The following is a 16,050-nucleotide window of genomic DNA, read 5'->3' as shown; positions in this document are numbered from 1 at the left end:
TTTTGCACGTGCCCCTCTTCTCTGTGAAATGAGAAGAAGTCAAGTAACACACTTAAAAGTGATGCAGGTAGATGCTGGATAGAAGGTGCTGGATCATTCTTCCTGATGAGAGTGAGCAGAGAATCAATGTTGTTACACTGGACGCTTTTTTTTGCATCCAGTTTGCAATGCTCAACCTGTAAAGAGGGCTATTTAAGGCAACACTTGGTTCAGACTCACTGTCTCCTCAGCCCACCCTGCCATCTCCACTCCTGTCCCGTGTGCCTTGCTAGGCCCTGTGCTCACTGCAGGAACTAGCTCCTGCTTCAACCACCACCACACGCACAGCAGGGCTGGGAAGAAGTACACTGTCAGAAGTACTCAGCATCAACACGTACTCCGTCCTCCACTTCCTAACGTGCTTCTTGCTTTCCCTTCATTGCCAGCTGCTCCTCAGTCGTCATTGCTTTCTGACCTGTGTCCGGTTCAGTTAGCATTCATGCCTCACCCAAAGCTCCTTCAGTCCCTTTGGTTCCTGAGAAAATACTTCAGGGCTGTCTGGTCTTCCTGAAAACAAGGGACAGAAGTTACCTCGAGGCACAGAGCTGTTGATGTGATGAGACTACCAGCTCAGGCAGACATCTCTGCATATGTTCTTCTTCTACTATATCATGACACCATCCATGTGTCTTTAATGCAGGGGCAACACATAATGCATAAGAATAATCCAGCTGAGATGGATGATAGACTACATGAGAATTTGCAGCTGTACATACCCAGTGTGTTTCTGTTGTTCAGATTGGGGTCTGAACGCAGGAAAAAGTGTTTGCCGAGATACATTATTACTTGTACTTTTAACCGACTGTGAAATAAAAGCATGTGCTACCTATCGGACAGCCAATGGACACAAGATAAACATCCAGCAACCGCCAAGGAATAATGGGATCCCATAGATAACTACGGGGACAAAAATAGCAAAAGAGTCTGAGAAGAAGCTAGTCCTGCTTCGTATGCAAAGCAATCTACGGCCTTTATTCTCTAGACATTGAGGTGGGTACAAAGACTAATTACAGAAGAAAGAGACCGAGAGGTTCACATTTTGTGCAGCCCTCGGGTCACTTTGCTGCCTCATGAATCCTCACTCCTCTTCTGCTATCTTCGTACTGTGAAACTCGCGGCTCTTCACTCGGAGCTTGTTGACCTGCGACTCTGCAATGTCAGCCCGCTCCTCGGCTTCCTCCAGCTCGTGCTGGATCTTGCGGAACTTGGAGAGGCTGACATTGGACAGTTCCTCCTGTGTGGGGAGAAGGAGTTGGTGGTGAGGAGCCCAGGGCAGGGGTTTCACTCCACCTGTGCCTTGGCGTTCTGGGGCTGTGGCTCTTCCCTGGGGGAAGGCACAAATCTCCATCCACCACCCATCACTGCTTACACGTAAGCCTCACCGTGACGTCCTCATCCTCCCTTACTCAGGAGCCCTCTGTGAAAAACATGACCAGTCCTGTGCCACTCTTGAAGAGCAATTTTGTCACTTGCATTTGTCATTTGTGTACTTACTCTCCCAGTACTTGCTGCCCAGCCATCCGTGTGATTTATTAAGGTGAGAAAGACCCTGAAGCCTTCTGCTGATCCTTACTAGCAGAGATTCATGACCTCCAGTTAACTTCAGCCAGTGGATATGGCACCCGGGGCTGTTCAGTCTGACCTCCTGTATACAACAGGCTGCAGACCTTCCCTCCGTTCGTCCCTGGCTGCCTCAGGGTGTGCAGAACTCAGCAAGGCCTCGTGACACCATACTCAATGGTGTGGCCAAGACTGCTGTGTCTTGGGAGTTTCTTTCCTGCCCCTTTCCTGGTATTCATAGCCATCTCAATGAGCGTGCTGCCCTACTGGAAGGTGGCTCTGGCCCATCCTTTGAGCAATACTTACAGCCTCCTCAGCTTGTCTCTTGTAGGATTTCACCTTCATTTGCAGCTTGTCCACCAGATCCTGCAGCCTGAGAATATTCTTCCGGTCCTCCTCAGACTGGAGTGGTTGGAAAGCAGGAAAGAGCGTGAATTACTGGTTCTGCACTGGATGAGGTTAACAATTCCCCTTGGGGATGGTGTGCACAAAATCTGACTTGCTGTGAGAAAACCCTGTCAACTGAGGGAGGCCTCCTGCCTTACCTGGTAGGTCAGCTCCTTCACCCTCCTCTCGTACTTGCGCACACCCTTCACGGCTTCAGCGCTGCGCTTCTGCTCAGCATCAACCTCCCCTTCCAGCTCCCGCACCTGCAACGAGAAGCCCATCTTTGGAGCTTCCCTGCTGGCTGCTAACGTGGCGTGCTCACTCATGCACAAAGAAAAGCCCCACGCACTCTGGCCTCCAGCTTCTGGATTTGCTTCTTGCCTCCCTTCAGAGCCAGCTGCTCGGCCTCATCCAGACGGTGCTGCAGGTCCTTCACCGTCTGGTCCAGGTTCTTCTTCATCCTCTCCAGGTGGGCGCTGGTGTCCTGCTCCTTCTTCAGCTCTTCTGCCATCATGGCTGCCTGATGAGAGCAAAGGGTCAAAGCCATTGTGGGGCTGGAGACCATGTGAGGGAAAATACGCCCACCATGGGCACAGAAGGGAGCCCCCAACTCACATCTGTGATGGCCTTCTTGGCCTTCTCTTCAGCATTGCGGGCTTCCTGGATCGTATCCTCCATTTCACTCTGGATTTGGGTAATGTCTGTCTCCAGCTTCTTCTTGGTGTTGATCAAGCTGGTGTTCTGTGCAACAGGAAGGACGGGATTTGTAATGTCAGATCTAATGCCTCAACACCAAGAGCTAAAAGTGTGAGTATTGTTTCTTGAAAGTCTTTAACACAAGAGTCCTCTTTAGGGCCACAGCTGCAAACCAGACATGGGTGGCTGTCTGGAGCAGCCCTATGACGGCGTGGCTCTGCATGTGTTTACACAGCAAACACTCACAAGATACATAACAATCACATTCTGTGTTGTGGATGGGACTAATTTCCAGAGCAGTGCCTGACCTGGGTATGGAGGAGCTGCACTCGTTCGGTGGCATCCAGAAGCTCCTGCTCAGCCACCTTCCTTGACCGCTCCGTCTGCTCCAGGGCTGCCCGCAGCTCCTCAATTTCAGCCTGCAGCAGGTTTGCTCGGCGCTCCACCATGGCCACCTGCTCCTTCAGGTCCTCCTGCGTCCTCAGAGCATCGTCCAAATGTATCTGGGTATCCTGTAAAAGGGACAAGAGAAATGGCAAGGTGGCAGCGTGCGCTTGGGCACCAGAATTGTCAGGGACGTCATTTCTCTCCCTGTAGCTTTGCGGAACGGACCTTGAGCACGGCCTGCGTGTTTCTCAGGTTCTTTTGTGCCTCTGCAGCCACGCGGTTGGCATGGCTCAGCTGGATCTCCATTTCATTCAGGTCTCCCTCCATCTTCTTCTTCAGACGCAGGGCCTCATTCCTGCTCCTGATCTCAGCGTCCAGTGTGCTCTGCATGGACTCCACAATTCTGAGGTGGTTCCTCTTCATCTGGTCAATCTCCTCATCTTTCTCTGCTATCTTCCTGTCAATCTCAGACTTCACCTGGTTGAGCTCAAGCTGGAGGCGCAGGATCTTCCCCTCTTCATGTTCAAGGGAGGCCTGGGAAAGAGTGAACAGGAATACTTTTCATAAGACAAATGTTGACCCCGAAGCCCTGAGGATAAAGGAATGCCACGTTTAGATAATATTGCCACGCTTTTATACAAACACTCTTTTCCTCCTGTGCCTGGCAATGACTCCGCAGTGCTTACAACGAGACAGAGATCCAAGACATGTAAGAGAGCCATAAGTAATGCTGTGTACCTCAGCTTCCTCCAGCGAGGCCTGGAGTTCAGATTTCTCCTGCTCAATCTGCTTCTTGGCTTTCTCCAGCTCATGAATGGCCTTGCTTCCCTCTGCAATCTGCTCTGTGAGGTCACCAATCTCCTCTGTGGGAGCAAAGGCCAACGGCACGGTCAGGCACGGAGCAGAACAGGAAGGGCCCTGCCGCACCAAGGTGACGGGCATCTTTGCAGACACGCAGGCACAGACCCCTGTGGAGCGGTGGGTAGTGGTGGGCAGTGGGAAAGGCCAGCCAGGAGCAGAGGGCCAGGGACTTACGCTGCAAGTTCTTGTTCTCACGCTTCAGCGTTTCCAGGTGGTCCAGGGACTCCTCGTAGGCATTCTTCATCTTAAACAGCTCCGTGCTGAGGGAGCGAGACTCCTTCTGGGAGGCCTCCAGCTCAGCCTGCGTTTCCTCATACTTCTGCTTCCATTCTGCCAGGATCTGAAGGGAAACGGCACGTGAGCGTGGATGTGGCAATCGGGAGGGGACGCCCTGCCCAGGAACCCCAGGGCTGGAGCCCACAAGACCTTGTCAAAGTTCCTCTGCTTCTTATCCAGAGCTGCGCAGGCAGCATTTGATCGCTCCACGTCAATCATCAGGTCCTCCACTTCATTCTGCAGCCTCTGCTTTGTCTTCTCCAGGGAGGCACATTTGGCATTCACGGCTTCAACGTGTTCCTCTGCATCCTGCAGGCGCTGGGCCAGCTTCTTCCTGGGGGGAGATAAGTACAGCTCCAGGTCAGAGACCAGAGGGCAGCCCATTTTGTACTTCCGTGAGAGGGCAGCTGGCCACTTCTGGGGGCTCTGAGCCCAGTGCCTTTCACAGTGTTTTTTCTGTTCCAAGACTGCATGCTGCCTACAGGTTCTGTCACTCTGTGTCCTAGCACCTAAGGAGTATTCAGACTGTTTTCGCATTTCTAGCCCTAAGGGCTACGTTTGTCCTTCCAGTTTGCACTTTTTCCACAGCACACTTTCCTGTCTCTCCCTCTGACCCCTCTACCACAAAGACAACACATCCCTGCCTTTGTCCCACCCCTGTCGTAACCCACTCCCAGAGACTCCACTTTCCCTTGACAGCCTCAGTCTTCTCCAGCCGTTTGACATCCCACTTCCCACGTACTTGGCCTCCTCCAGCTCCTCCGTGCGCTGAATAGCGTCCGTCTCGTATTTGGTTCTCCACTGGGCCACTTCGCTGTTGGCCTTGGACAGGGCGCGCTGCAGCTCCCCCTTGGCTTCCTGCTCCTCCTCGTATTGCTCCCGCAGCAGGTCACAGTCGTGGCGAGCAGACTGCAAGGCGTGGGCCAGCGCGTTCTTGGCCTGGGGAAACAAAGGGATCAGTAACCTGAATACTTGCCTTGAGATGCCTCTTGACAGTGAAACTGACAGTGAAATTGGGCTGATACTCTAACTAGGCAAATGCAAAGCTGGGAGCTGATGAAGCCTTCATCAATGTGTTCTGCAAGGTCAGGATGTGTTAGTGACCAGGGCTCTGGGGTCCGTAACCTGCTGTTGCTCTAAACGCTTTGACACACGTGTCTGCATCCTGTCCTAGAGAGTATTGTCAGGATCTCGTGAAAGCCTTGTGGACTACTTCCTCCAGGGTCAAAACCATTACGCTTCCTTCCCTCTCTAGCTTAGGAGTGAGGGTATGTGTGTTACTGGTGTTCCCTCCCGTACTACATGCGTTTTGGGGAAAGAATATGAAACCAGTCTTGGATTGGACAGGATTCTGCGGATGGTTTTGAGGTGATGTAGGTTGCGGACAGTAGGGTGCTTCCGGACCTTTATTTCTTCCTCCAGATGTCTCTTGAGCTCCTCAATCTGCTGGGTAAATCCTTGCTTGCCCCTAGACAGCTGAGAAATCAGAGCATCTTTTTCCTCCACCTGGCGTGAATATTCACCTGGTAAGGGTAAAGAGAAAAAAGGTAGCCCGACTACTATCAATACGACGGTTTCTGCATGTAAGCCCACGTCATCAGGAGTGGCCGGGAGAGGTTATAGCAGGAATCATCTTGCACCCTGTGGGATCCTCACGGCATGCAGGTCCTCACAGTGAAGCTCAGGAATGAGGATGTCTCACCTGATTCTGTCTGCAGACGAGCTCGTTGAGTATTGAGGTCATTGATCATGCGCTGATTCTGTTCCTCCTTTGTTTTAATCTCACTCAGCTGGTCTTCCAGAGTGCGGCACATCTTCTCCAGGTTTGCCTAGGGAGCAAACAGAAGGAAGGAGAGGAGATGAACACCTGGACTCTGCCCTGTGCTGACAGCAAGGACCTTTGTAATGAGAATGTGGCTGGTAGACATAGCCTATGTGCCATACATCGGCCCTGTGAGCATGTGCCACCGCAGTTCAATACCTTGGCTTTGGAGACAGACTCCATGTTACTGGCCAAGTCGTCAATCTCCATCTTGAGCTCACTCTTCTCCTTCTCCAGCTTCTGCTTCACTCGCTGCAGGTTGTCGATCTGCTCCCCAAGCTCAGCGGTGCTGTCCGCGTGCTTCTTGCGCAGGGCCGCAGCCGTGGCTTCGTGCTGCAGCGTGGCCTCCTCCAGGTCGCGACGCATCTTCTGAAATTCTGCCTCACGCTTCTTGTTCATCTCAATCTGAGCGGCGGTAGCCCCTCCGGCTTCTTCCAGGCGCTCGCTGATCTCCTCTAGCTCCCTCGACAGGTCAGCCCGATGCTTCTCGGCTTTTGCCCGAGACGTTCGCTCTGCCTCAATTTCCTCCTCCAGCTCCTCAATACGAGCCTGGGGAACATTAGGCACCCTTCGCACCCATGCCCTCCTCCTTCCCGACCTGAGACTGGCTGAGAGAGGGGAAGGGCCAGACACTTGCCTGCAGCTCCTTGATCTTCTTCTGTAACTGCATGCCCAGGGCTTGCTCATCCTCAATTTTGCTCTGGATCTGGCTGATTTCAAAGTCTTTCCTTTGGGCAAAGCAAACTCTGTTAGCGTCTGAGCAAAACCCCCCAAGCGCACCAGCCCCACAGTCTGGTGCCCCACAGCCACGCTTACTTCTTCAGTTTCTCATCCAGCTGCTGCTTGTCGTTCTCCAAATCCATGATGCTGTCATGGGCCAGCTTCAGGTCTCCTTCGAGTTTCCTCTTTGCTCTCTCAAGGTCCATGCGCAGTTTCTTCTCTTGCTCCAGGGACCCTTCCAGCTGAATAGAAGATAACCATCAGCGCTCTACCAGCCAGTTCTATAATCTATACCCGCCCTGTTCTTCTGGACAACCGTGCTTACATCGTCCACTTGCTGCTCCAGCTTGGTCTTAGCTTTGGTCAGCGTATTGACTTTGTCCTCTTCTACCTGCAGGTCATCCAGTGTCTGCTGATGGGCCTCTTGGAGGGCTTTCTTCTCTTTAGTCAGCTTGGCAATGGTCTCGTCCAGGGCCGCCATCTCCTCTGTGAGGTTTTTCACCTGTTGATTGTGAGAAAGTGCCAAATGTCTGTGTAGAAGACTTGACTGCTTATGCAGTGGCACTTTCCCTTTGCAGTGCTTAGCCAGGAGCTCGTGTATTTGGGCTGCCCCGCTGTGGTGCTCCTGGTATGTCCCAAACCTAGCTTTGTTCTGAGGATGCCAGGCTCATCGGGGAGGCATCTGTCCTTTGCCCTTCATGTGACTCCCCATGTTTGTACCTTGTTTTCGGTGGCATGTTTTTCCTTCTCCACTTTGGCCAACGTTAACTCCAGGTCATCAATATCTTTCTTCAGCTCTGAACATTCATCCTCCAGTTTTCTCTTCTTGGCTGTCAGCTCAGCATTGATTTCCTCCTCATCCTCAGCCCTTTCAGTCACCTCCTTAATTTTGGCTTCCAGCTGGATTTTGGTTTTGATGAGCTGGTCACACCTTTCCTCAGCATCAGCCAAGCTATCGGCTTCCTGGTGGGGAGACAGAGATTTTCATGGGTTATAATGTTTTGAAGTATCTCCACCCTGTCTTCTGCGTTACTGAGGAGGCATGTGTTAAAATGGGGGCTGAACCTGACTTCCACTCCAGCAACTGGAAGATCTTGCCTACTGGCCCACTGCAAGCCTTGTCATCTGGAATCATTATCGATTCCAAGGTTTCTGTGTCTCTTAAAAATGCCTCACAGAGAGGGTAGCTATGACAACACCTCACGCACCCACAAGCACGACAGAACAGCGGTCACTTCAGTTACTACTTTCAGCAGGAGCTAGGGCTTGGAGTCCTTTTGCCTGACAGAAACAGTATTCTGAAGCACTCTGACTGTATATTGTCCTTTTCCCAGGGACAAACGGGTGGTGACACTCACCGCCTGCACTTGGAGCTGCAGGTCATTCTTCTCCTGCAGCAGGACCACCATTTTCTCCTCCAGCTCCTTCCTCTTTGCCTCAGACTTTGCGAGCTCTTCCTTGGTTTTCTCAAACTCCTGTTTCATGTTGGCCATCTCCTTCTCAGACTCTGCACTCTTCAGCAAGGGCTTGATCTTGAAGAACAGCTTCATCCAGGGCCAGTGCTTCACGTTCATGAATGCGCGAACATTGTACTGGATGCAGAAGATTGAGTCCCTATAATATTGCATATTTCATGGGTGGTGAATTTAGATTCAGTTAAATGAGACACAAGACAACAATATGTGGGTGAAAAATGTCTACCTCCTCTCCACCATTTTCCGATACTCCACTCTCATCAGGAAGCCTCTGCACCTGGCTTGTGTCATGGTCATAATCTCTGCTAGTTTTTCATCTCTCATCTCCTCCAGCAGACCTATCAGTCCAGCTTTGAAGAACACCTTAAGAAAGGGAGCATTGTAGCACATCAGTCTCATGTAGTGCATGGCAGAGGCACATAGTGTTTGAAAGAAGGACTTGTTTCTACCTTGGTGTGACCAAATCTGTACTGAGTGTGATCCACATCAATGGACCCAAGAAGCTTCTCTGAAGCTTTCTTGCTATCCATGAACTGACCTTCTGGAATTGCGCTTGCATTAAGCACTCTGTATCTGTAAATAATAGAAAATAAGAAATAGACGTTATCGAAAGCAGCACTCGAATTGAACCCCACAGCCTTCTCTGCACCAGGTAATTGTCTGACCGGGTAATGTCATGTATTAGAGATAGGCCATTCTTTAAAGATAACAGAAGTTTTCATGGGATTTATTTGGACTCCAAGAGGATCCTCAGAATCCACATAAGATGAATCATAAACTCTATGTTTTTAGATATGTTCTTTTTGAAGTATAAATTTTCAAATTTGTTTCAATACTGAGGATAGTCAGCTTGGTCTGAATGGGGAGAAAGGCGAAGCGCTGTTACCTTTGTTTGAAGTCAGCATACAGGACTCTGCTGGGGAACCCTTTCCTGCAAATTCTGATCCCTTCCAGCACGCCGTTACACCGCAGCTGATGCAGCACCAGCTCGTGCTCCATGGCACCTAACAAACGCCACCGTTAATGACTTCCCCATTGTTTGATACTCAGGGAAAGCGCTTCTGTGGCTTGAGTTTTCCTCCTATTGCATTCGCTTACCAGGTGTTTTTGTTTCATTTGGGATGATGCATCGTACAAAATGGGGGTGAGTGCTGCGAAGATTTGTCATCAGCTTGTTTAAGTTCTCCTATGAGAATGTAAGGTGAAGTTTAGGTTAAAGTTTGTAAGCACTGCAATGCTTATATGTGATGTGCATATAAAAAATAAATCTTTTGGTTTCTTGTCCTATCAAAAATGCATATGTTGCAGTATATTATGCTGGTGTAAAACTGTTTCAATAAATACAATTCAGAGACTGCTCAGAGAATTACAGGCCTATTTTCTAATTAAAACTGTGAAAAGCATGCTCCTGTATTATTTCAGTGAGTATTTTTAATAGTGAGATAGTGACTTCTGTCACTTACCCGGAAAAGAGCTGAGACAGTCTGGAAAGAAGAACCCTTCTTCTTGCCACCCTTTTTGCCACCACCACCACCCTCTGCAAATGGAAGAAAAGAAAAAAAGCATTAAAAGATAGATATTGCATTTTAGAGACCGCAGAACATAAAACATTTTTAAATGTTCAGTGTTTACTACTTTAATTCTGCATCAACAGTATCCCACACTGAAAATACAATTTTCACAGAGCTGACCTGCATCTGCTCCACCATAGTTGGCAAAGAGTAAGGCCAGCGTCTTCAGGGATGATTTCTGGTACAACCCAATGACAGTTTCATTCAGGGGGTCCTTGTTCTTCTCCAGCCAGCCAGTGATGTTGTAGTCCACCGTGCCAGCATAGTGCACCAGGGAGAAGTGGGCCTCAGCCTTGCCTTTGGCAGGCTTGGGCTTCTGGAAGTTGCTGGACTTGCCCAGATGCTGGTCGTAGAGCTTGTTCTTGAAAGAGGTGTCAGTTGCCTTGGGGAACATGCACTCCTCTTCCAGGATGGAGAAGATGCCCATGGGCTGGAAGGTACCACAAGAAGTGACAGAGAAAGATGATAATGATGTGAAACATGTGCTATGATCATCAAAGGTACCACTCTGTTGTTGGTAACACCTCAGCCTGGGTAAGGGCCTAAGTTTCTCAGGAGCAGTTTCTCAGCCAGGGAGCTTCTTTCTGCCTTCCCTTGCCTTCCTGCAACACCTCTTCATGGAACTGGTAAAAACAGCTGTCTGGTTCAGGTTAGAATTGGGAGTCGAGTTGGAGGGAGAAGTGGTAAACAGAAAAATAGTTGGGCAAGTAGCTACAAGAGGCCTAGCAGTTTTGGGAAACCAGGCAAGATAAAATTTATTTCCCAGATTTGTGTGTGGAGTTCTGATTTGAGTCTTCAGTGGAAAAAGAAAGGGAGGCTGACTCCAGTTTGTTTTAAAGAAGTCTGTTGGTAGGAGTCGAGGCTATCTTCTCTGTGCTTGAAGGCCAGGTACTGCAGGATTGATGACACAGATATGCCTTTCCTGATTTCCTTTTGCCAGACTGAACCAAATCTCAGTGCAAAGTTGTTTGTTTAACTGACACTGAATGTCTGGCTGTGAGTTCTTTCTGAGCTGAATCTGACTCAGAAACATCACAGAGTCTGAAAATACATTGTACACTTGCATGGAAAAGGTACCTTCTCAATGAGCTCAATGCAGGCAGCCAGGTCCATCCCAAAGTCAATGAACTCCCATTCAATTCCCTCCTTCTTGTACTCCTCCTGCTCCAGCACGAACATGTGGTGGTTGAAGAACTGTTGCAGCTTCTCATTGGTGAAGTTGATGCACAGCTGCTCAAAGCTGTTGAACTGCCCAAAGCAAGGAGAGGTTTCTCAAGGTGTGGCAAACACCACAGGGTTTTGGCAGTGTTCTCCTAATGCTGTTTGAAGTTCCCCAGATGAAACACCACTCCTAACCGTACTGCAACGGCACGTGTACCCGCAGCAGCAGGACTTGTAAAATTTACCATCCTCAAACGATTTTATTATTATTATTACCTTTGAGATCCAGCTAAAAGTAACAGTCCTTTTCTACTGTGTTACTCAAAAGCAAATCCTTCGGTAAGCTTAGCTGCAGCATTGCGTAGGTGTCTCAGCCCTCTGACCTCCCAGAGAGTGGAAACCTCCTCGGTGTCCTACCCAAGGATTTCTCTGCCCTCAGACCAACAGTCCGGGGGTTTCTCTGCTCTGACAAGAAGTCCTAGCATCAGCACTGCACTCACAACACAGGAAACATGCTGTGAACTCTCCCATGGCACTTTCCTTCCCTTGGCAGCCCAAGAGCATCCACGGCTTCAGCCCACATCTGCGACCCTTAGCCCTGGAGCTGCCTCTTTGTTTGCCAGACCTAAGGCCTTTGCAAGCTCAAGGGCCTCTGAGAACATTTGTCAGAAAGCAGAACTTTCTTCTACATGTTGACAGCGTTGAAATCAAAGTGCTTGTTAGCAAAGCCCTTTGAGGGTGCTACTGTGATGGAGGAGAGGGAAGGGTTTCTAGAAAACTGCACATGAACAGGATAAACTTCTGAATCTTCTTAGGAAGAAGTGTGTTTCTGAATCCTCATGAGCCCTCCCTGCCTCGCCCTTGGCTATGGTGCCACATCCTTGTTCCTTACATCAAAGATCTCAAAGCCAGCGATGTCCAGGACACCAATGAAGTACTGTCTGGGTTGCTTGGTATCCAGCTGTTGGTTGATACGAACAACCATCCACAAGAACATCTTCTCAAAGACAGCTTTTGCCAGGGCGCCAACTGCATTGTTCACCTAAAACAAAGAAGCAAGCATCAAAGTTACTTCCTAGGCTCAAAGAAGAATGCTCAAGTACTCTTTCAAGGCATGTATTTTCAAACTCCACATTTTACCTGTGACACATTTTGACCTTTGGTCACATACTCATTCCCAACCTTGACGCGGGGGTAGCAGAGGGCCTTGAGCAGGTCAGCTGAGTTCAGGCCCATCAGGTAGGCAGCCTTGTCAGCCACTAAAGAGGCACGGAGAGAGAGAGAAGCGTTTCTCCTTAGACAATGGCTAAAATTTGGCCAGCATGAACAACTCTGCTTCTCATATTCTAGAAGTGGAAAAGCACTGGTCTGGTCTCATACAGAAGGCCTGGGTAGGAATGCAAAGTCTGGAAGCTAATGACGGCTTTCTTGGAAAGGAAGAACAGGTATGGCTTGGGCAGGAATACCTTGAATCTGCAAGTTCCCAGAGGAACCCCAAAAGCCTCTGGGAATTCACGAGGCACGCATACAGCACATTCCTTTTCTGTGGGAAGTGGATACTTTCATAGCAAACAGTGCAGGATGTATTTCACCAAACATATGATTGCACGTCAGGGTGACCAGTGGTTGAAGGTCTTAGAGAGAAGTATCCTACGTTGAAGCTGAAGTTCCCCCTTTCAGGCTGTGTCTGTTTGGGGAGTATCCGTTGGATAAAATAGTGGCATTTCCCATGATCAGGGAAGCACCTCTGCAGTCAGACAATGACCAAAGATGCTTTTCCGCAGTGTTTGATGTGGTGACTCAGGCCAACAAAGGCCTGTCTCTGGAGGCTAACATGCCATCTCTGCAAACAAAGAAGTTCTTTGAACGAGTCAGACACTGAACTTGCTGGTACCTTCTGTGCCATCGGGCTCTGCCTGCTCCTCTCGTTGTTTCTGCTTGAACTTCAGGTTCCCGTAGTGCATGACAGCCCCTGTCAGCTTGTAGATGGCTGTCTTCTCATCAGCAGTGAAGCCCAGGATGTCAATGGCACTCTGCAGTCAAAACAATGAAGGAAAATGCATGTCCTTAGCAGGCCACATATGTCACCATCAAAACAAGTGTACAGTAGGTACCGCTTTTCTGTGTCACTTACATCTGTAGCCATGAGCTCCTCCTGGTCATCAATGCTGGGAACAGTGACCTCACCTTGACTCACAAAGTGGAAATCAAAAGGGTTGGTGGTAATGAGGAGCATGTCTGAAAGCAGGAAGAGGCAAGGCAGACGCTTAGTTTTGCCAGCCAGGTAACAGAGGGAACTGCTGCTCAGCAATCATCCCCAAAAAGTCATAAAGACCCTTCCTACCAATTAGCTCCGGCTTCTTGTTGGACATGATCTGATAGAATATGTGGTAGCTTCTTTCTGCTGGGAGCTGGAAAGTGACTCTGGACTTCTCCAGCAGGTCTGCCAAGGAGGGTAGCAAGGGTCAGGCACTGGTACTCACATGGAGCTGGGAATTTAGGAAGGAGTGGGATCAGGCCAGGAGAGCGACTTACAAGTTTCAATGTCAGCAGAAGCCAGTTTGCCTGTGGCCCCAAAGTGGATTCTGATGAATTTGCCCTGTTAAGGAGAAGCAGCGGCATTTCAGCCTGGAGGCGTTTCATTGCTGTCTCCTTCTGTGAGAATGCCACTAGCCCATCACTACTGTTAGAACAAGGAGCAATTTCTCCTAAAACAGCTTACAAAGCGTGAGGAGTTGTCGTTCCTCACGGTCTTGGCGTTTCCAAAGGCCTCCAGCAGTGGGTTGGCGCTGATGATTTGATCCTCAAGCGTTCCCTGCAGGATGAGAATTATTGCTGCTTATCCTTTCCAAAAATCACGTCAGGAACAGAGGAAAGCATCGGTTCCAGCCAGCACCTGTTACTTTACCTGCATTTTGCCTGACTGCTCCTCTTTCTTCTTGTCCCCGCTCGCTGCAATTGTTGCAAAGTACTGGATGACACGCTTCGTGTTCACAGTCTTCCCGGCACCGGATTCTCCGCTGTCAACCCAAAGAGAGACACAGAGAGCGTGTGGTCAGGCAGGAGGTCCCCTGGCACCGGGCAGCCCCGCAGGGACCCGAGCAGGGGGTGTACGTACGTGATCAGGATCGACTGGTTCTCGCGATCTGTGAAAGAGGACAGCAAATGTGAAAAAATAAATGCTGAACTACTTGTTACTCATGAACCTGCTCCAGCATTAGAAGTGGAAGTGGAAAAGAAGCATAGAAACCCCGTTCAAATGACCATTCTATTTTTAATCTATAGTCAGGGACTCTTTTGAACAGTCAACATCATTACTCTGTGATGTTTGCTAATGTCCTTGTAGGATCATAGAACAACTGTAGATGTGTAATGATCAAATCAATCATTGATTCAGTTCTGCATATTGCAGTTTGGTGCACAGACTTCTAGTCCTTTCTGGTCAAGTAACATTAATGCCTAAGAAGCAAATCCACAAAGCAGGAGTATCACCTAACAGCTAATTTGGAAGGAAGGCATTTATCATCGTTTCCAAAGGGTGCATTTTCACTGGGATTCTGGCTCTGGTTATTTCCCAAGAAGTTGCAAATACCAGAATAACACTTAAAATCAGATCATATGCTTTTTCAAACAATGTCTCATGAAGCCAAATCAGCTATAAATTCACCTACACTGCCGTTTTCAAAGAGATTGGTTAGATTATTCAGAGCTCTATTAATATTTTCTGTCACATCTTGAGCAAATCAGATCTCAATAATAGCTAGGGAAGAATTTTTGTTTCACGTGTCTCAATTCATCCAATCAATTACACTTCACTGTAAGTTTTTCAGTGCTCTTGTCTATATGGTCTCAATTAGAGTTTTAAAAATCAATAGGGCAGGACTGTGCTTCATGCATAACATCAGCAACTGTTAAAATAAGTTATTTATAGGCTCATGCTGAAGTTTACACGTGCAAATATTAAAAAAAAACACCACAAATATTTTATTGCCATGAAGATGCTGCCATTGTCTCACCAGTCAGCATGAATTGATAGGCATTGTCCGAGATGGAGAAGATGTGTGGAGGGGCCTCCTGGCGCTTCTTGCCTCGGTAGGCCAACACCACCTCTGGGTTGTACACCGGCAGCCACTTGTAGGGGTTGACAGTGACGCAGAAGAGCCCCGAGTAGGTCTGCGAGGAAGGGAGACAGCACGTTGGCTCCCACTTGGCCTGGCAGAGCAGTTCCTCCCGGCTGCCCAAAGGCAGGCTGCTGCTGGTACTTACGTAGATCATCCAGGCGGCGTAACGCTCTTTGAGGTTGTACAGCACAGCGGGCTCGTGGAGGTGGGTCATCATGGCCATGTCCTCGATCTTGTCGTACTTGGGAGGGTTCATGGAGAAGATTTGATCTTCCTTCACGGTCAGGGTCTGTCAGATGAAGAGGGAGATGTGTGCATGTCAGCTAAGAGCTGAGACTGCGAACTACATACAGTTTTCAAGCCCTGGTTTTTACTCACTTCTCCTGCTTCAGACTTGACAGTGACCTTCCCTGATTCCCTGCTCTGGATTGTTCCTTTCACAAAGGATTCTTTAGGATGGACCACAAAGACGGATGTCTTGGCATCGAAAGGCTTGTTCTGGGCCTCGATTCTTTCCTTTTCCGATTTTCGGAGGTAAGGAGCCGCCTCCCCAAAGACAGCCATCTCAGCGTCTGGAGAAGTCATGTCTGCACTTTATTGAACACACCTCAGCAGAGAATCTTGTGGGAGAAATAAACATAGCACCAATAGACCATTAAAATACCTTGCTTATAAGGACACCGTTTAGAAAGTTTTAAAATTAAACATATAGTAGAATTGCTAAAACTGTCAATACTGTCCTTCTTGCTTTTAAATGATTTAATCTTAGAAGAGAAAGTTCTTGTTTTCAACCTTGAATTACACAGAAGTTTTCAAAAATCCCTTCTATGCGTCTCATCTGTTCACTGTACAGATTGTACACTGGTGTTACACATTTTACATTGTCATATTTGAGAATATTAATTTTGTTAAATGAATCTTATTTTTATGTAAAATTCAAAAACGGTATAGGTAGAAAATAGAAAGGTGCCTTG

The 16,050-nt window shown here is 48.7% G+C and overlaps 1 protein-coding gene across 1 annotated transcript; it reads right to left on the bottom strand.

Annotated features, from left to right (window-relative positions):
- Positions 1–1,061: 1,061 nt before the first annotated feature.
- On the bottom strand, positions 1,062–15,726 carry LOC308069346 (myosin heavy chain, skeletal muscle, adult-like). The gene is made up of 38 exons (XM_080401494.1): positions 15,455–15,726; positions 15,222–15,365; positions 14,972–15,128; positions 14,074–14,101; positions 13,864–13,975; positions 13,678–13,770; positions 13,491–13,554; positions 13,300–13,398; positions 13,090–13,193; positions 12,850–12,988; positions 12,096–12,214; positions 11,848–11,997; positions 10,872–11,042; positions 9,915–10,224; positions 9,687–9,760; positions 9,322–9,409; positions 9,110–9,227; positions 8,673–8,796; positions 8,450–8,586; positions 8,107–8,362; positions 7,469–7,711; positions 7,074–7,250; positions 6,845–6,990; positions 6,666–6,756; positions 6,188–6,577; positions 5,909–6,035; positions 5,611–5,729; positions 4,949–5,145; positions 4,357–4,540; positions 4,105–4,270; positions 3,808–3,932; positions 3,295–3,603; positions 2,991–3,194; positions 2,602–2,727; positions 2,336–2,506; positions 2,145–2,249; positions 1,906–2,001; positions 1,062–1,273 (listed from the first exon to the last, which is right to left on the bottom strand). The coding sequence occupies exons 1-38, from the start codon at positions 15,659–15,661 to the stop codon at positions 1,118–1,120; spliced, it is 5,826 nt and encodes a 1,941-aa protein (XP_080257620.1). The 5' UTR covers positions 15,662–15,726; the 3' UTR covers positions 1,062–1,117.
- Between the last annotated feature and the right edge of the window lie 324 nt (positions 15,727–16,050).

This window comes from Falco punctatus (genome assembly GCF_963210335.1).
Source record: "Falco punctatus genome assembly, chromosome: 1".
NCBI classification, from domain to species: domain Eukaryota; kingdom Metazoa; phylum Chordata; class Aves; order Falconiformes; family Falconidae; genus Falco; species Falco punctatus.
The sequence above is the reverse complement of the archived record's forward strand: the minus strand, read 5'-3'. Positions and strand labels throughout refer to the sequence as shown.

Coding starts and splice junctions, on each gene's coding strand:
- LOC308069346 (XM_080401494.1), bottom strand. CDS start 15,661: ATGACTTCTCCAGACGCTGAGATGGCTGTCTTTGGGGAGGCGGCTCCT. Junction 5,146..5,610: donor ATCTGGAGGAAGAAATAAAG/GTCCGGAAGCAC, acceptor TTGTTTCCCCAG/GCCAAGAACGCGCTGGCCCA. Junction 1,274..1,905: donor AGAGACAAGCTGAGGAGGCT/GTAAGTATTGCT, acceptor CTCCCCACACAG/GAGGAACTGTCCAATGTCAG.